Here is a 21,098-nt window from a genome sequence, read left to right on the forward strand (position 1 = left end):
GATCATGGAGAGCCTTTTGATCATTCATCCATTTATTCAACAAACATTTAATAAGTGCTTACTATGTACCAGGCACTAGGCTAAATGCTGGGGTTGTACCAGGGAACAAGACAGATACATCCTCGCTCTCGTGGAGCTTACATTCTAGTAAAGAGATAGACAAAAAGTCAACAAATAAATACAGATTGAGAAGATTTCTACAAAGGAAATAAACAGAGTGCTGAGGCAGAAAACGAATATTACAGGGGCGGAGAGTAGTTACAGTTATTAGAAAATGCCTCTTGGAAGTGACATAAAACTGACACCTGCAGGGGTTATGACAAAGGCATGCTCCGACGGGAGCGTTCACTATGCACCAGGCACTGTGCTAAATGCTTTATAAACAGTAGCTCATTTAGTCCTCACGACGACTCTATGAGGTAGTATTATTCCTATTTCACGGAGGAGGAACAGGGCTCAAGGAGATTAAGTCACCTGACAAGTCACACAAATGGCAAAAACCAAGGTTCAGACACAGGTTCTCTTCATTTCAAAGTGCTCACTCTTAAAAATTCTTAAAATAATTCTTAAAAATTACATGGAGAAGTGAGAAACTTTGAGTAGGGAAATGATACAGTCACATTTGAGGACCATTCTGATGACCATATGGAGGAGGAGGGATGGAGACAGAAGGAGGGAAGGAGGGAGGGAGGGAGAAAGAAGCCACTCAAAGTCCAGAGGAGAGGAAAGGAGTTGCATGAAGCCAGTGGTTGCAGGAATGAAGAGGTATGGGTGTGAGAAGGGCATTTGATAGTTCTAACAGGACTGACAGGACGTTGGAAGCAAGGGAACAGGGACCACAAGGGCACCTGCTTTGAGCAATTGAATGGGATGATTTGCTTCTACCCTTGTTAGGGGATGCAGGACGGTGGTAGATTTGGGGAATAAGATAATGAATGTTTAATTCTGGACATGTTATCCTGTGGATATCTTGGGAAGACCTGGACTTATGAGATGGTCGCCAGTTGGACATCATGTAATGGCTTTCATACCTTGTTCTCTACCTGAGCAAAGTATATAAGAACAAAAATCAAAGTTTTATACGTGTGTACATTGTGTTTTTGCTTTTACCAAAACTGTTTATAAAAGCATGTATATCTTGGTTGGATAGCTTTGTAAAAAGAACATATGATCACCAAGGTGAAGTTACCCCAAGCTTAATTACAGAAGAGAAATCATGGACTTGGGGTGGGGGAACCTAAGAAAAGCCTTTGGACATCCATTCTAAGTAGCTACACCAGTTCTTGAAAAGATATCAATATTGACTTCCCACGGCCACCTTGTTTGGGGCAGTTTGATGGGCCCAGAGGAGGCATCCTTGGCCAGTAGTCTGCCCAGAGTCTGCCAAGTATCCAGGCTCATTTGCCAGTAAGAATGCTCTGAGGAAGCTGGTGGCGTAAGGGACAGAAATCAAAGCTGACTATAAATCAGGAATTCCAAGAAGGTGTTACTTATACAGTTTGGCATAAGGTCCAGAGAGACAGCAGCCCAAACCTAGCCAGTTGTATTGCTTTGACTATTATTCCTCCCTTCCTCAGGAACTGGAAGGGTGCTGGAGGTAGTGGTAATAAAAGGTACAGGTGACACTTATATGGAACTGGTCACACCACGGACCACATCATTTCTTGGTCTAATTTTAAAAGAACTCAGAGTGAAGAAGTACATAAACCCTCCCTGTAGAAAGCTATTGTTTCCCAAAATATCTTCAAATTTGCTTACAACCACTCCCTCCTTTTCCTTGGCATCAGATTAACTTAAATATGTTTTTGCTTTTTAAACTCATTTAATAATGCTGTGCCAGTTGTAGTAAATAGGTATCGAAGAATTTAAGTGGTAATGAAGTTACACTTGAGAGTTTCAACAACAACAACAACAACAAAATAATACTGTGGAGGCCGGGGACTGATTAGTAAAGTATTACAATCTGGCTCATTAAGCAACTCTGCCTGGAAAGTTGCCTCTCTCTGGAGCAAAGGGTCTAACCTGCACCTGTTAACTCAGTAAGCCAGCAGACATGAGAAAACACTAACTGTTCTAGAAAAAACAACAGCCATGGACTTCCAGTACCATCCAAAGGGTACCTGTGTACCTAACTCACGCCCAAGGGAAGGAAATGCTTTTATTTTTATAAAACTAACAAAAGTACTAGTCACAGGCAAGAAAAAAAAAAAAAAAAAAACCCTGACACATGCTAGGTGGCAACTGAGAATTCAGGGGAAAGCGACACAGTTTTCACGCTATTCGGAGGCGTATTGCAAATGCATGAACTATTCTCTACCACCTCCATTTGAAACCTAAGGCCCAGGGATCACAGCTGACTGTAAATCAGGAATCCCAAGGGGGGGCGGGGAGGCTATTATGTGTGCTCTTTTAACAGAAAGAATTCCAATCAGTCTGTGAATATAATCATTTATTTGTCTTTACAGTGATGATGGAAGAATGTACAGGTGTCCTCTTTCAATAAAGTATAAAAATCTGTTTATATACAGTGAAGTCACAATAATCTTTAATTGGGAGATTTATTTGGTACTACTGATCGGTTCATATTAAAACGGGGGAAAACAAATATTTCACGTAAGTGCTACATTTCCAGTAGATTGCACCTGGCATCAAAAGCTCAGCTTCAACTTAAGCGTCCTCCTTGATATTACAAAAGTCTAATTTTAAGTCCTAGGACTCAAAATAAACATCATTTTTTGAATAATAGATATATACATCAAAAATACATCTAAAAAGGCATTGGTTAGTGCTATTAAAAAGCTGTATGTGCTCGGGTATGTTTTTTTTCTTACAGGCGAAACCCAGTGGAAACGCTTTTGTTCAATTCTAGAAATTTGCTCTTGGGGAACGTTGGTCGAAAGTTACCTGTAAGGAAAAACAAACAAACTTAAGTAATTCAATGATTTCTCAGGTGAGGTCAGCAGAACTTGAAAAAGTAGTTAGAGGCTAAACTTCACGTAGAACCACATTTTTAAAGTCTTGTTAACATTTCATTACAGCGCTTTGTACATAAAAAATGTTCAACATATCCTCTCATTGTTTCAAGTGCTTTAACAATAACTTTATACTCCTTTTATTTTCAAGAGTCATATGTACAGCTTTGTATGCTAACACAAATACTATCTATAATTAATTGAATCCATATAAAAACAGAAATCATAGGGCATACAAATTAAAAAAAAAAGAATGTATTAGATACAGCCAAAACCAAACAATTTTGAGAAAATTTAGAAAAACTACTAACTGATTTACTTTACTTCAGAGCATTTACAGATGACAGACATGCACTGAAGTTTTATTATTATTTCACCTCGGTGAAACAGTACTGTGCAATGGCAGAGTTTATATATGTGATCCCGTATCTCAGATGTAGCTACATATTTTAAAACCTTTGCTTTTATGGTTTTCTTCTTGTTGCATTCACTCCTAAAACTGCGATAATCTGGGTACTCCTCTATGGTTGTAAAATTTTAACAGTTCTCAACCTGTTATGGATATATATACATATATATCAAATAGGGGCACCTGGGTGGCTCAGTCAGCATCCGACTTCAGCTCAGGTCATGATCTCATGGTTCATGGGTTCGAGCCCCACATCAGGCTCTGTGCTGACAGCTCAGAGCCTGGAGCCTCCTTCGGATTCTATGTCTCCCTCTCTCTCTGCCCTTCCCCTGCCTGCACTCTGTCTCTCCTATCTCTCAAAAACGAATAAACATTAAAAAACTTTTTAAATAAAAATAAAACAAATAAATAAAGGCCCACTTTGCTAATAAGGAACATCAGAAAGAACCGTAGCATGGTGGGTGACAGACGCAAGCGGAACTGCGTGTTACAGGCTCCATCTCTTATGAGCCATGTGAAGTCGGCCATGACCTACCCTTTGATCAAGCCAAGCCCTACCTATTCTACAGATTATTACGAACACCTGATTACGTTATGTGGCAGTGCTCTGGTTTATGAAACACTTTAGGTGCAGAGAGGACTAAATGAGCGAATTAGGTACATTTAATTCTGAGAACTAAGAAGTACTTCTAATTCTTCCACAACCTTCGAGTCTAATGGCCTGGTCTCATAATACCATTCCCCAGTTTAGGATGTGATACCCATACTCTGAATCTCTCTGTACCCAACATGCCAAAACAATGGCTACTTTAAGTATATATTAAAATTCTAATCACTCAATATTAATTAGTTTGTTCCCACCATTAACCACATTTGTGCCAGGCAATGGGCAATGCTGGCATTCATTCATTCATTCATTCATTTATTTATTTATAACGCTTATTCATTTTTGAGAGAGAGTGTGTGTGTGTCAGAGCGGTCAGCACAGAGCCTAACAGGGGCCCGAACACACAAACCGCAAGATCATGACCTGAGCTGAAGTCAGACACTTAACCTACTGAGCCACCCAGGACCCCAATGCTGGCTCTTACATGAACAAAGTGCCTAATCCCTAAAACCCATGCTTGCTTACATAAATCAGGGTACTGCCTTGATACCCATTTGCAAAGTGATCTGCGATGTAAACAAGGGTCTAATGAAACCTCAGTTAGTAGACCCTTGATTAAATTGTCTTCAGGACTGGGGTGCCTGGGTGGCGCAGTCGGTTAAGAGTCCGACTTCAGCCAGGTCACGATCTCACGGTCTGCGAGTTCGAGCCCCGCGTCAGGCTCTGGGCTGATGGCTCAGAGCCTGGAGCCTGTTTCCGATTCTGTGTGTCCCTCTCTCTCTGCCCCTCCCCCGTTCATGCTCTGTCTCTCTCTGTCCCAAAAATAAATAAACGTTGAAAAAAAAAAATTGTCTTCAGGACAAAGTCTGAAAAACAACAAATGCTAAAAGGCTCTGAAGAGGAGGGCTCTCCTAGAGTCCCTTTTGATGCAATCCAGGCACAACCACTCCAATGCCCACACTGCGCTCCAGAGACAGCATGGCTGAAGCCTTCAGACAGAAGAAACATGCTTCAGACTTTTCCTCTGAAGGACTTACACAGACCAAGCACACTCATCAAAGCCCATAAAACACATCCCGGCCAGAGTGGAAAACACGATTCAATACCAACATGGCATCTTCCTGTCCTCAATAAGGGAGAAAAAAAAAAGACTTAAAATAGCACTGAACTGGATTCCCATGGTTCTGTGTGTTCAGGAAACTGTCACCAAATGGAGATGCTATCACTGAATACATAATGTGAGGCACTATAATTATTACACGATTTCTGTATCACTGTGGCATGAGCCGCTCCCTGGGTTACGGCAAAGGCACTGATGGGAAGGGAAGGTTGTGTGAACCATTGACTCAGCGTCCCTGCACACAATACCCTGTCTGTGCCTGTACCAAACAGGCCTCTGGCCATCCCTCGGCAGCTCAAGTGAAAAACCTGGAGTCGTCCCCATCACTTCCAATCAGTCACCTGGTCAAGCTGATTCTATCTCCAAATACATCTCAAACCGACCTCTGCTCTTCCTCTTTCTCTGCACCCACTGCCAACATTCCTGTGAAGCCACCATCTCTCTCGCTGCCAGGCTAAAACAGCCTCCTCACTGGCCACCCCGCGTCCAGGCTGTCCCTGCTCTAATCCTCTCTTTCACATGGCAGCCAAAAGGAACTTGCATAGAAGCACATCTGACCATGTTCCTCAGCCTTCAGTGGATTCCCATTTGCTTTAATGTTAAAGCTGGAAACCCTTAACAACAACCCATCAGCATGATAAGATTCGCCTCCACACATTCTCCCAGTGCTCCCCAGACCTACTGTAAAGGCACCGACTTCTCCTTGTTGTTTCTTTTCATGGGAACACTTTTATCCCCAACTCTGGCCTACTGCTGCTTGCCCTTGAGGCTCAACATAAATGTCACCTCCTCAGAGGCTTTGTTGACCCTTCACACCACGTTAGCTCCCCTGCCATCAGCTCCCCCAGTACCTCTGCTTTTCCTTTGTAGCACTGATCACAGTTGGTAATTATGGAATGTGGTGAGCGTCTGGTTAGTACAACTGTATGGCACGTTCCGTGAGCAGAGGGACCGTGTGATTGTGGCCACCACTGTGTCTCCAGAACTAGCACCAAAAGCAAGAATGACTAAGCGGGGCCAGGTGTGGGTCCATAGACTGAAAGGGAGGGGGGAGGACAGATTCAAAAACATCTAGGAGTTAGAATTCTAACTCACTCTGTTTGTTCTCTCTCTCTCTCTCTCTCCCCACAATGCCTCAGTTTTGGCTTCAAAAGACATAAATAAGTCACTGGCTCATGGGGGACAGAAAGTAAGACAAGGTCTGCCGGAACCAAGCAGGATGGCAGTTGGGAAGCAAGATGCCACATTAACCCCTGGAGCCTGGACCGCAGCCACTTAAAGAGAACATATACCCACCAGGACAGAACCTATGACACTCATGTGAGCTCACGACAGGGTCAAAGTTTGTATGTTGTAAGGTAAATTATTTATTATCCTTTAAAATGTCCTTCTGAGTCTCTCTGCATCAAGTCTATGCTAGAGAAAACCTACTTTAGGGCCCTAATTTTCTTTTTTCTTTTTTTTAATTTTTTTTTTTTTATTTTTTTTCCCAACGTTTATTTATTTTTGGGACAGAGAGAGACAGAGCATGAACGGGGGAGGGGCAGAGAGAGAGGGACACACAGAATCGTTAACAGGCTCCAGGCTCTGAGCCATCAGCCCAGAGCCCGACGCGGGGCTCGAACTCACGGACCGTGAGATCGTGACCTGGCTGAAGTCGGACGCTTAACCAACTGCGCCACCCAGGCGCCCCTTAATTTTTTTTTTAATGTTTATTTATTTTTGAGACAGAGAGAGACAGCGCATGAATGGGGGGAGGGGCAGAGAGAGAGGGAGACACAGATGGGAAGCAGGCTCCAGGCTCTGAGCCATCAGCCCAGAGCCCGACGCGGGGCTCGAACTCACAAACCGTGAGATCGTGACCTGAGCTGAAGTCGGATGCTCACCCGACTGAGCCACCCAGGCACCCCGAGGGCCCTAATTTTCAAGAGCAGACAACAGGGGCGCCTGGGTGACTCAGTTCGTTAAGCATCTGACTTCAGCTCAGGTCATGATCTCGTGGTGTGAGTTCCAGCCCCACATCAAGCTCTGTGCTGACAGGTCAGAGCCTGGAGCCTGCTTCAGAGTCTGTTTCCCTCTGTCTCTGCCCCTCCCCTGCTCGCATTCATTCTCCCTCTCCCTCTCTCTCTCAAAAATAAAAAATTAAAAAAAAAGGGGGGGGGGGGACAACAGACCCCAGAAAGATAGTGTGGTGGGGATGACCGCCACCTTCACCACCTGCGACCGCTCTCCTTTCTTCCACCTGGCATTACAAGAGGAGGTTAGACTCCTTGCAAGTGGCTTCAGGGCTGTGAGTGTCTTCACATCATTAGGACAAGAGGGTGATTCTTAAACACAGAAGAGGCCGAACGGCGCCTGCTCACCCCTGCGGGGGAGCGTCTATACTTTGCTGAGGCAGGCCACAAAGGGCAAAAGCAAGAAAATCAACCATCTTCAGGTGCAAGCCCCTCCCCCTCTGCTCTCAGTTTACCTGATCATATTCTTAGGCTTCATCTCCACTGTCCATTTCGATATCCATTTCTTCCGTATCAGCAGCTCGTGACAAGATGTCTGCCATCAGTGCTTCTTCCAATTTCTTGCGTACTTGTTGTACTCGCTCTTCCTGTTTCCTTTAAAAAAAAAAAAAAAGTAAAATCACACTGATGATCTGGCAAGTACTGGAACCATGCAGCTGCTACTACAGCTTATGTTTAGTTTATCAAAATCACGAAAACTCCCGACAGTACATTTCCTTCTCCTTAACTTTGCAAAACTTTCTCCTACACCCACAAAGCCAAATTGCACAGGAGGCGGGCCTTGCCAAAAAGAGGGAACTTCAGACAGGCAGGTACCCCACATCTCGCTGAGAATTCCTGGCAGGAGTGGATTTATTGCAGTGACCTCTTCTTCAATTTCAAAACTTTCAAGTATGTGAAGATTTGGGGCTATTGCTATAAGGGAGATTAGAAATAACTCGAAAGCAGGGATAAAAGAAAAGTTATATGGGAAATAAAGAAGGGGAAGAGATTTGTTCAACAAAGCACAGAGGAAGATGGAGGAAATGGGGCACGATGGAGTGCCGCATTCTGTCTTTGTTAGGGGCCAGCCTGTCGGAGCTCTTCCCTGGGTTCCCAGTCCTACCGACAGCAGGCCATCACAAAGAAGCCAAGACCAAGGAGAAAAGCCGAACAGCATCTCAACTGAGATGAGCTGAGAGGTTAAGAACATGCCACAAGCTTCTCTGTGTCTTGGGGATTGCAGTGGGACCTCAAAAGTGAAAGTTAATAGCGCCAAGTCATAAAAAGAGGTTCTGAACCATTTGGTGGGAAACAAAGCCCGGGAAGAAAGTCTACTGGTATGTACTTTGTGTCTAGAAGTCAGACTAAATTTCAGAGTAGCTCCGTGACAGTGCAAGAGAGGGATTCCTAAAACAGCTCTCCTGAGCAAAGACGGTAAGTACCAATTCACATCCAGAAACCAGCGAAGAGGCCACGGCTGCCGAGAGAAGGGGGAACCCTAGGAAGGAAGAGGTTCAGGAAACCCAAGACAGGGAAAGAAGTAGAGCCACAAGTGGGGTGCTGGCCTTGACTCGAGAGCGGGACAGATCGCGTCTTGAGGCCAGAGGAAAGGTGGTTAGGACAGATGTAGACTGGGACATGGAACAGCTCGGTGACAAGTAAGAGACACAACAAGCAATACTGAGGACTCTACAGTGGGGGCTGGGGGGGGGTGATTTTTCTCTGTCGATATTGAGGAAAACGAAGTGCAGCACTGCCTCAAACCTGGGAAAGTGGTGGGGCGACATTCTGGAAGAGCACGTGAAGCGTCCCTGAGGACGTGCCTCTTGCGTCCTCAGCCAGTTGTAAAGCTGCATGTGCTGTGCTGTATCCCAGCCTGCACGTTTCTTGATCTCCTGAGACTATATCCCAAGTGAGAAGCTAACATAAAACTCTAGAGCCACAAAAACTTTAGATGTCCTCTTTACTGCAGTCAAAAAAACAGCACAAAGAGTTAAAAGGTACACGCTTCCACTTTATACATGAATTTTCACAAAGAGGAAGGCTGTCACTGAGTAAGCCTCTGCCATGTTAAGAAACTGGAGTTGAACAGATTTTCATGTAGCTGGAGCAGGGTCAAGAAGAAACATTGTTTATTTCTTACACAGTCAGCCTCGCCTTGGGCTCCCTGACTCAAGGTTTATGACAAATGGCATATCAGTCTCATCGGCAATCTCTCACTCCTAGTAACTGAGTATGAGAATCTGCACAAGTGCCCCAGAGTAATCCCATTAGGAAGAAAACAGAGCAAATCTAATGTTTGCCATCGATTCTTTTTTGTCTTGAGCGTTCCTTCCCATACTTACGTAAGCTGAAATAAAGCATCTGCATCTGCCCATGGTGATAGGCAGAATTGCAACAGTCCCTGCCCCTGGAGAGACTCCCTGTGCAGTTCCCTCCCCTTCAGGGAAGGCAGAACTTGTGAATGGGCTGGGATGTCCCTCCGTGATTAGGCTACTGATCAATGGGACCTTGAGTTAATCAAAAGAGATTATCCCAGAGGGCCTCACCTCATAAGAACTCTTACAAGAGGCTGCGCCCTTTTTGAAAGAAGTTGGGAGAGAAAATGTGGAGGGAACCTCAGAGCAAGGAACTGTGAATAGCCTCACCCCACATCCAACAAGACACCAGGGGCCCCAGTCCTACAACTACAAGAAAATGGATTCTGCAAAAATCACAGGACCTTGAAAGAAGATCTTAGAAGGGAATGCAGTGCAACTGACACTTTGGTTTCCGCCCTGAAAGACCCTGGGCAGAGAATCGACTTGTATATCAGGCCCAGGCCTCCGGCCTACAGAACTGTGAGCTATAAATGGGTGGTGTTTTAGGCTGCTAAGTTTGTGAGGACTTGTTACTTATATTAAAATAACATCCAAGGATTAAAATGTTATCGAATATGCTGAAAAAAATATATACTTAATGTTTAGATCTTTAAATTTTTTTTTAAGGTTTATTCATTTCTCAGAGACAGAGAGAGCATGAGCAGGGGAGGGGCAGAGAGGGGGAGAGACACAGAATCCGAAGCAGGCTCCAGGCTCTGAGCTGTCTGCACAGAGCCTGATGCAGGGCTCGAACCCATGGACTGCGAGATCATGACCTGAGCCGAAGTCGGACGCTTAACCGACTGAGCCACCCAGGTGCCCTAATGTTTAGATCTTTAACTGAAGGTCTAATATAAACAGAATATTGGCAGGGCACCAGGACAGCTCAGTCGGTTGAGTGTCTTGACTTCAGATCAGGTCATGATCTCACGGTTTGTGAGTTCCAGCCCCATATCAGCTCATTCCTGTCAGCGCAGAGCCTGCTTCAGATCTTCTGTCTCTACCCACTCTCTGCCCCTCCCACCCCCCTCAAAAAAAAAAAAAGCATTAAAAACAATTAAACAGAATATTGGCTGCACAATTAGAGAAAGGGTAATAATTCCATTTGCAATAATTTTGAACCTGTATTAATTCAACAAGAAATGTGTGCATAATAATTTCTGTTATGACAATTAAATCAAATGGATAATTTGTTAAACAAGTTTACCCTAAAAGGAAATCATGGAGATCTGGCTTTGAGATAGTCTGCTCTACTATCAAAAGATCTGCTGTTGAAGGCATCAGCGTTCCCATGACATCAGCCAGAGGCCCTCAGTCTACGCCCACAGTGACCTGGCAGAATCCCTACTGATTTACCGGATATTCATTCCAAGACAGGTAAGAACCTGTCTCCAGGGTAATTTCCTTCCTCAAGGGTAAGAATAATCCAAAGGGCAAGTCGCTTCCTCCTCTTGAATTACATTTTGTTTTTCTTAAAAAATAAAGCTGATCAGGGTTGCCTGGGTGGCTCAGTCGGTTAAGCGGCCGACTTCAGCTCAGGTCATGATCTCACAGTCCGTGAGTTCAGGCCCCGTGTCGGGCTCTGTGCTGACAGCTCAGAGCCTGGAGCCTGTTTCAGATTCTGTGTCTCCCTCTCTCTGACCCTCCCCTGTTCATGCTCTGTCTCTCTCTGTCTCAAAATAAATAAACGTTAAAAAAAAATTTTTTTTTTAAATAAAGCTGATCAATTAAATTCCATGCAATCAATGCATGTGAATGCAACTTTGAGTCATTTTACATCTTTTACATCTTTGCAAAAGGAACTACTTTAAAACCTAGCAAGTGCTTTACAATTACAAACCTAGGTAGACTCACGCATTTAAAAACATTTTCATGCCACCTTTTCACGGATTTAGAAAAAAAATACAAATATAAACATTTTAAAATTCTATGATTCAAAACTGCCATCTGCTGGTTTTGTCTAGGAATAATACTCTAATAAAACTTTCTGATTTAACATTCAGAGGATAGAAATGGTGAAAGATATGCATTGTCCTATTTTTAAAGAAAATACAGTGCACTACAATCTCATTATAAGGCAATGATATTCCAGTTCATAAATCCCATATAACAATTTCTTTCTGCTCTGAATATCTGGAATAGTTTGCTTCTTTTGAGCAATGGTTTGCTCATACATTCTGGGCATTATCAATCTGAATTGTACATTTTCTTTTCACTGTTTGCTGCTAAAAACTAACTTGTGGAGAGGTCCTGGAGTAAAAGAGGTTAAGAAATGAAGCTCGTGTCCTCTCTTTACCCCTGGCTCTGTTTTACCACTTTATGCTTTACCCTTTGCTTGATATTTGCCATTTGCTTCTCACCGAGCTTGTGTGTGTGCGTGTGTGTGTGTGTGTGTGTGTGTGCGCGCGTGCGTGGCCACCTTAAATCTTTACCTGAAACAAGATGAAGCAGAAATGAATAAATCTCTAAACTAAACCTAAGAGAGTAAACAGAATCAAGATAAGCAAACTGACCTTTGAAAGCACAAGTCAGCTTAAAGCAGCATGGTTACAATTTGTTTTAAAGAAGACACTGGTTTGCAGACAAACCAATGCAAAAAGCAATCACAAAAGGTATCACTGAATGAAAGGGGTTCTTTACAGCAGAAAGGCAGAACCCCAAAATGTAAAAGACACTGCAGTAACAATGTGTAGAGAGTACAACTGATGTGTCCTTCAGACATGACCGTGATGATACTTCCAGCTTTTTTCAAGCATGTATTTGTTTTAAATGTCCTATATCACCTTCCATTAGTTTCACAAGAGTTATTAAAAAAAAAAAAGAAGTGTAACTTTCTGATCGATTCGTCGTCACTTAATCAGATGTGCCACAGAAACTAGGAGGCAGTATAAAGTTTATCAAATAGGAGTTATATTCTAACTGCCTTACCTAATGTCTTCATCTGTGACAATGAAAGCCTTGCAGAGGGGTTGAGATGTGTTCAGCCAAACAGCGGGGTTCTTTTCCACAGCAGGGGAGACCTGCCCTGTGATTGGCGCAGAGCTTGTGTGCAAAGCGCTGGCAACAGCAGATAAAAGGGTCTCGTCATTACTACCTGGACCAACTCCTGCAATCAGAAATACAAACTGGTTAAAGGGACTTCCACATATGCTAAGCAAATCTTACATAACCTAAAACAACTGACATTTTTATGCTTGTTTGGGATCATATATTTAAAAGGATGATATCGTATCTACTGAACAGTTATCATATACCAGAGAATTAACATTCCAAAAAAAAAAAGTAACAAAATGGTCGAGCATTTTAATAAAACTTTAACACAACTTCAAAATACATTCTCCAAGGTACTAAACTGTTTAAAGTTGGCTATGTTTCTTCAAGCAGGGTCAATTATTTTAATGAGCTAAATCCCTTCTAAAGTCACATCATATTTGAGTTTCCCTATTAATGCATCCCTCGAGTCCTATAATAGTTACTCCTGTAGGTTTCAATATTAATTTCTGGCAATATCTCAACACTTTTCTTTTGTTTGGGACTTAAAGCCAACGCAAGCATGCTGTACCTGCAGCTCTCACATCCTTTTCAAATACCTAACAAAATATCCAAGTTAACCAATTAATAATAACCAATAATAACCAATTAATATTAACCAATTAATAATTGCACACCGTGACTACCTACACTACCTACACCATGACTGGCACCAGGACCGCATTTAAATGCACTGCTTGAAGTCCTAAACTTATGAAACCAGTGAAAGCAATAATTTCCAAGAAAAGAGAGGGACGCGATAATGTTCTAGCCATGAATTATGACAATTTTTGAGCAACCCACACTAGATCAACATTTGGAAGCTGAAGTTCTAATACTTGAAAAATAACGCTCCTCTGGAATGGAATTAACATGGGATATGACAGGCACACTAGTTAACTGATTTCTATACCCTGCAGACCCCACTTGCTGATGTTACTGGGCCAAAGTGCCTCAGTTCCCACTGCTACATGCAGCAACAGTCTGTGCAGGGAGAGACAGAAGAGTTATTAGCTGTTCTTCTGATAAGAGGAAGAGTGAAAGAGCAAGCATTGAAGCCAGATGCTGCTTTGAACAGGAAGCTTGAGAAATTCTGCCACTCGGCTGCATTTGGTTCTAAAAGCAGCACATGGGTCGATTTATTCGGTGAACCTAACCTAAAGCCAAAATTCTTACACAGAAAAAAATCGGAAACATCCCTGCAACACTGTACAAGCTCTTCAAGTACATTCTCCCTGGGTTTACACCAACACAAGAGGGACATCATCCAGAAAGGCACACAATCCCCCAAAGTAAAGACCCTGTCTCAATCATTTCTGACTCCCACAGCATCTAACACAGAGCCTGGCACATAGTAGGTACTGCTCAACTGAATTTGGATAATACCTTGAAGACCTTTAGGTAGTTCCATGGTTTTTATAATTTGTTCTGTTACATCTGATGCACTAAGTCCTTGTAGCCTCTTCTCCCAGAAAAGCTGTAAGGCAAAACATCACTGTTAATAGACATTCTTGGACCAAGAAAGTAGCGCATCGATGCTGCTGAATGATGAAACTGAAATCATTTCAAGAGTTTCCTAATTTCCCCACTTTCGTCCTTACATATACTAAATGATACTCCAAATATGAATTATTTCAACATGTCATAATTCTTTAAAATGATATTAATCAAAATTTTCTTATTTATGCAATCTATTCACTTGTTACAGTATTATAGATTTTTATATGCTATATATTATATATAGTACTTCATAAGGTAACTTCCAAAGAATGTAACTTGAATTATTAAAGATTTCATTTGGTATGAAAATTTAATGTTATAATTTATCAGGGAAAGAAAACAAATCGTATTATAAATACCCCTTTATTCAATATCATTAGGGAAAGAGCTCCTCCACCTGTGTGATTCTTCCCCAAAACTGAAGTTTAGTATTTAAGGGGTCAAGAGCCAGTTTTTATAAAAACTTTTCTAAAATGTTTTGTATACTTCCTTGCTTTTTGAGCAGGGTGTCACGTTCATGGGTGACTTTCTCCCTGTTGCAGAGAGCCCAGATCACCGGAGTCACTTAGCGGCCCCATGCCATCATTCTGGACATGAGTCAGCACACTGAAGGCTCCTCATACTCTATGGGGCCACTGAGGTATGCAATTGCTTATTCAAACACTAAATGGTCCAAGACAGTTCTGCTGTTTGGTTTTCATATCCTTTCCGTACTTCATTTCCTCTCCTAGTTAGCTATTACTTCTCAATAATGTCATCATTTGTTCAACATGTATTTACTGAGCTGCAACTACGTGCTGCCCCGTGGATGCGTCAGTAGATGAGATACACTGGGTCTCTGTCCTCAAGACTTATCTCTTTTCTAGTCTGTTTCTTATTCACTGTAGCCAAAACAAAACAAAACAAAACAAAAAACAGATAAAGGAATTCCTTAGTCTGTATATTTGTCTTTAATCCCAGATACCTGGGGCTTGTCAAAAGTAGGTACTGAAAAAACACTGGTACTAAGAAAAATATTGAATGCCTGAATATGGGAATAAAGGACTCAGAATGAGGATCCTGAGGGGCACACAAACCCAAGTTGAAACCCCAGTTCTAGATGTCTAAACCTTCAACTGCCTCTTCTGTAAAATGTGACAGTAATGAGAACCATGTAAGATTAATGTGGGGATTAAACAGGGCAATGTATGTAAAGTACCTGTCATGGGGAGTTGGCACAAGGTTTATCATATTTACTTTTAGCAAATTTTGACCACTCTGAGGGCTTATATTCTGACTTCTAAATATATGAGAAGTATCAGGTAACTGCCCTCCAGACAAATGCAAGATACAATAAAAATCTCTTTATGGCAGAAGAGTTATACGCTGGATCTCTAATAACCTCACTGCTAGCACCAAGAGTAACCTGCAATAGAATGCTTCACTCTCCTCTGAAGATGGCTGGTATATGGTAACAACTCCTTACATCTCCCTATAAATTATGTCATCAGCAGAATATGTGGTCAACGTATATGAGGACACGAATGCATTAATTATCATGGGTGAAAAATAGTTAGGTGAAGGTAATAATTGATAAATGTGATAAATGTCCCAAAAAAACCCCACCTGCTATTCTCTTTTTGTGGGAAATAATATTATCTATGCATTGATTATCACAACTATGGGAAGAAAAAAAAAAAAAAAACAAGGAAAACAAAAGCCAGTCAATTCCTAATGAAAAAGGAAAAGTATTCAGAGGAATCAGTGAGTATGATATTAGCAAGCACCTTTAAAATAAAATAACTTAATTTGCAAAATAAATCAACACTACCAAAAAACAAAGTATAGATATTATGTACAGATATGATTACTAATATTTTACATACTAACATTTTACATAAAATTCCATTGCTAGATATCAAAAGTTCAATTTTTTTACATTCTATAATTTTTAATTCTTAATTTTTAAATTCCTATTAACTGAAAGGAAAACGATATAACATTTAGAAAGGAAAGTCTTGCAAAATAAACCTTGGACTGAGAAACGAAGTGTATGGATCTGGATTACAAGTCCTGGTATCACCACATGCCATCTCACAGCCCTCAACTAAGTCTGAAGTTGAATATGATATGCACCGATGAACTCTGTATAAATGAAATGCTTATGCCTTGAAAATGGAGGCACATGGATTTACGTAGGTGGATGTGTGTAGGTGACTGTGTATTTCTGCCCCCACTCGCGCTCCCCAGAGGAGGTGGGGGATATGGGAGAAGGAAAAAAAGGCTGGTTTGATAAAACAAAACATACACTGGGTGTAGGTCACCACTGCCCTGCGCTCCATCCTTTCCACCACTCATTCAACACTATCAGCTCACCTAATTTTTGAGAGAACTGAAACAGTCTTCATGAGATAAATGTCTGTTTACAAATCCGTATGTTCCTGGGGCGCCTAGGTGGCTCAATCGGTTGAGCAACCAACTTTGGCTCAGGTCATGATATCACAGTTTGTGGGTTCGAGCCCCGCATCAGGCTCTGTGGTGACAGCTCAGAGCCTGGAGCCTGCTTCTGATTCTGTGTCTCCCTCTCTCTATGCCCCTCCCCCACTCATGCTCTGTCTCTCTCTGTCTCAGAAATAAAAAAACTTACAAATCTTTATGTTCCTAACTCATGTTCCCTACATTAATTTTCTCAGGCCCCTACCTGTTTTGTTTGTTTGTTTTAGGGTTGGGAACTTCTTTACATTTGAAAATATTTCTTAAAATGACATAGGCATCATGCTAAGTGAAAGAAGCTAGTCATTTACATGCTGTGTGATTCAATTTATAGGACATTCTGAGGAAAAAAAAACCTATAGGGAGGTTGCCAGGGATTAGGGGTGGAGGGAGGGTCTGACTACAAAGGGTCAGCACAAGGGAATTCTTTGGGTACTGGAATTGTACCCTCTGTTTTTATCCAGCTGCTAGAATTACCATTTTCTTTACTTTTTAAGCCAGTTCCTCAAGGAATGACTGATACGTACTACCTCCATCCCCCATTTCCACTTGACTACCCCCATCCCATTCCCCATGAATTTTCACCAAATTTACTCTTGGAGGCAGTCAGCTCCTGTCACCAAATTCAACGACCTCTTCTCTTTCTCTCTGGTCATCTTATAACCCTGCATATGCTGTGGAGAGGTACAGCGAACGGAGAAATCTTCCTCTGCCTAACTTTAAAATTTTCTGATCTGCTCATTTATGAATTCTATGTTTTCATTAGGTGACAAATTGTGGCCATCTGGAGTTCTTATTACATTACTTCTCCAGCTATTAGAAGGCTAAAGGCAAAAACACTGAAATGATGAGTCTCCTTAAATGTGTAAGGAGTCTCCCTCTGTGACAGCGATCCCGTCTCTTCCACCACACCTTCATAAGCACTATTGCTTTCATGAATCCTAACCTACCCACTGAAAATCTGATTTCACCTGCCAAATCAATGATATTCTCATTGTAACCTCGTTGCCTGAGGCTAAATAATCAATGTAATACTTTTAAGGAGCAGTGATTTAATATTTGGAGAAACTCCCAAAACGTGCTATCACCCTCAGTTATTATATCCCTTTCTAAGTCCCCACTACTTAGACCCTCCAGGTGCCTCTAACACCTTTTCTTTATCACCCTCCAGCATATAAGAAAACTGGAGACAGCCCATGTGTGTATGATGTCATATGGCCAACAGTCTGGGCAATGCCTGATCCAGTAGACTAGCCGATGGAGAAGCAAGGCTGGGGATTAAAAGTCATCTAAAACCACAAAAGTGTCTAAAATGTCAGCGACAGGGGCAGTGCAGCTTTGGAGGAACTCCCTCCCCGGAAAATGGGAGTTCACGTCCACAGCTTTGTTCCTCACATGAAGATGCATGTAATTCTATCTTGGAGTCCCAGGGGACAAACAGGATCGTGTTATGAAAGCTGTTTCTTTAGTGAGATGATCAAATCTGTTTTCTGAAAGTAAACCAACCCAGAATACAACTGCAGCATTTTCTTCTCTTAACTGCTGTGGATTTAACTGGGACTTTGGGAAATTTGTTCAACTGGCCTTACAGAGGATATCCAAAAGAGAGGATGAAGAAGAAACTGGGATAGCAAAGCAGCTCCCCACAACCACACACAAACACACCATCCCTATTCTGATGCAGTAGGAACTCAGGCTAGTCATGTTTATTAGTACTGTCCTCTATCACCCTGAACTTGATCATGTGTACCATGAAGGAATCTGTGCTCTTCTGGGGAAGTCAGAACAACACGGTTTACCGGAAAAAAGTAATTAGAGGATCTCTCCAGATTCAACAAATATTCTTTTAGTGCCCATTATACACAAAGTATTTTGTCAGGTACTGAGGATAGTTATTAGGATAACTGGTAATCACTGCCCTCCAGGAGCTTACTGCTTGTTGGGAAACGAGCAAAACTCTACAAGATAGACTGTGATACCCGCAACAAAGAAGATACGAAATGAACTTCAATTTGGGAGAATCCAGGAAGGCTTTTAGAAAGAGGTAGCTCTTGATTTAAAAAAAAAAAAAAAAAAAAAAAAAAAAAGTGTAAGAATTCTACACAGGAGGAAAGACTACTCCAAACAAGGAAATCACTTAAGCAAAGGCAAGGAGGTGAGACAGGGAGTATAGGTCACTATTTCTAAATGTTCTTATACAGAAGAATAACCAGAGTGGCTTGTTTTAAATCTATATTCCAAGGTCTCAGCCCTAAAGATTCTGTTCAGTAGGTCTGGGGTTATAGGGCTTGCTTGGTTTTCTTTCTTTTTCTTTCTTTCTTTCTTTCTTTCTTTCTTTCTTTCTTTCTTTCTCTCTCTCTCTTTCTCTCTTTCTCTCTTTCTCTCTTTCTTTTACAAGTGTCTTAGGTGATTTTGATGCAGGTCCAGGGATCTCAGTTTGAGAAAAGCTGGTTTGGTCTGTGGTGAAAGAATGGTGGTACACACATAACGCTGGTGTATACTGACCACCAAGATCTCCGAGTTTTATTCCTGATTATACCAGAAAGTAAAAAATATATTATTCTATTCTGTTCTTGCAGAGGACTGGAGGAAGATATTTGCCTTCCTCTTTTTCATTGTAGGAAGACATATGTCAACGTATATTTAAGAGTATACCAAATTGTTCAGGTGTAAATAGGGAAAGGGCTGACCTAAAGTTCTTTTGGTGCCCAGTCATATTCTCTTGGTGGAATAAGAGGAGGAGAAAGAGGACAACTACCACTTATCCACCAAGCCCTTTCCACAGGCCTGGCACTGCACTCAGTGCTTTATGTGCAGAAATCCTATGAATCTTTCCTACAGCATTTTGAAGAAGACATTATTAGTCCCATGTACAGTCACTTACCAAAGGTTATGTAACTAGTCAGTTGTGCAGTTGGAATTGAAACTCAAGTCAAGGTGATTAAACAGCCCTGATCTTAACAATAAAAGCTCTGGAAGAGCATTTCCATATTTGGCTCTGTGTTAGATCATAAGGTAACAGGCCTCAGACCCTTCCATTCATGAAATCAAAGGCTGACAAAAGTTCAATACATATGAAGAGACGTATCAAGTTGCTTTTAGTTCATCTGCCTGTTAAGTCATACTGGGTAAGTCGTCAATTGCAGGCAATCTGTGCTGATGCCTGCCCCCTCCTCATGCAGAATTAAGAGGCCCACACTTGTACTAGATTTAGATTAAAGCCAGCATAGAATTTTAAGAATATATCAAATCATAATTCAGTGTAGCTTATATGATAAAAACCAAAGAACTGATATAATATATATTCTCTGAAAATGAGCTTTCTTAGAATTAATTGCAAGTATCAACCCCATTGAATATCAAATTTTTATTTGGTAAATAGAAATTAAAGTCTGAGAACCCCTACTCCAAGAAAACATTTTCAGGTAAATCCCACTAAACAATAGAGTGGTAACAGGTATTTCATAAAACAGGAGAGAGGGTGTGATTTACTATAAGCATACATAACAGAAGGCTTTTGAATTTTTTCTATAAGAACACTGTTTTAGGTTCATTATATTAATATCTATTTCTCATGAAACATTGAAAAGCATGTAGATCAAATATACCACTATTATTTTCATCCACCATTGTATTTAATTTGAAAAAAACTGATGTGTCTGTGTCGTGTTCATAAAAAATTCACTGACAAAAAGAAATTGACCTTCTATTTATACTCATAACATCAACTTGACAACTTGACAGGCAAGTCAGAGGGCAGAAGATTTAACTTCTGAGTAGCAGAGTGAATGTCAGTGGGCTTGTGTTCAAACCCTTGCTTTGTCATTTACTAGCTTTCCAAAGTTAAACCACTCAACCTGTCTCAGTATCAGTTTCCAACTCTATGGAAAAGGACAATAAAAAACAATCTCAAAGGGTTATAGAAACTAAATGAGGAGGTTTCACAAACACCTGAACGTGCTAGTACAGAGCAAGTATCATTTTCCCACATTTTTCCCACAAGTCTTTCAGCACACTGATCATACATACAGTGGCATTCAATAAGCAGTTGGTCATCTTATTACAATTAGCAAACATAATCAGATCAGAAATTAACTCTGAAAGGTGAGTATTCATACATGAACACTGAGCACATGCACATGAATCTGCCCTTCCCTCCCAGATTTTCAGCTGGGGTTTTCTTGCTACAAAAATCTTACAACTCCTCCTTTTCCTCTTCTCATCCAAGCCAGACTGCCTCTCACTTAGACCAAAGCTGGTTGGGACAGCTCTGGTGAGCAGGACCAGCCACATTATTTGCAGGACCCAGTACAAAATGAAACTCTGAGGTCCCTTGTTCAAAAAGTATTAAGAATTTCACGATAGCAACGAGGCTAAACCCATGCAGTACAAAAGAGCCTTCCCTTAACCCCTTGTTAAAATAACCCAAGGATCTTTCTTTCATCCCTCCTGCCACTCCTCATTTGGAGGACCATGAAAGGATCACTGCCAAGGCTCCTCCCAGTTGAGCAGTAGGAGTGAAGAAGGAGGGAAGCCCAGGCAGTGAAGAAACCACATTGGGGAAGAACGGACAGAGCCTCGAGAAGGATCACAATTTTGTTCTATTTAAAGTCCAGCAAATAACATGGGTA

At 41.6% G+C, this 21,098-nt stretch overlaps 1 protein-coding gene across 1 annotated transcript in view; it reads right to left on the reverse strand.

Moving 5' to 3' along the window:
* Window positions 1–2,432: 2,432 nt before the first annotated feature.
* The window catches only part of MBD2 (methyl-CpG binding domain protein 2), a 67,234-nt gene continuing 48,568 nt past the window's right edge, over window positions 2,433–21,098 (reverse strand). The window contains exons 4-7 of the mRNA XM_043558866.1: window positions 13,882–13,972; window positions 12,394–12,571; window positions 7,579–7,717; window positions 2,433–2,904 (exon numbers count right to left, since the gene is read on the reverse strand). Coding sequence (XP_043414801.1) covers window positions 7,591–7,717; window positions 12,394–12,571; window positions 13,882–13,972 — 396 coding nt within the window. The 3' untranslated portion in view covers window positions 2,433–2,904; window positions 7,579–7,590. The remainder of the gene's footprint in view (window positions 2,905–7,578; window positions 7,718–12,393; window positions 12,572–13,881; window positions 13,973–21,098) is intronic.

Source organism: Prionailurus bengalensis, chromosome D3, assembly GCF_016509475.1.
Source record: "Prionailurus bengalensis isolate Pbe53 chromosome D3, Fcat_Pben_1.1_paternal_pri, whole genome shotgun sequence".
Lineage (NCBI taxonomy): Eukaryota > Metazoa > Chordata > Mammalia > Carnivora > Felidae > Prionailurus > Prionailurus bengalensis.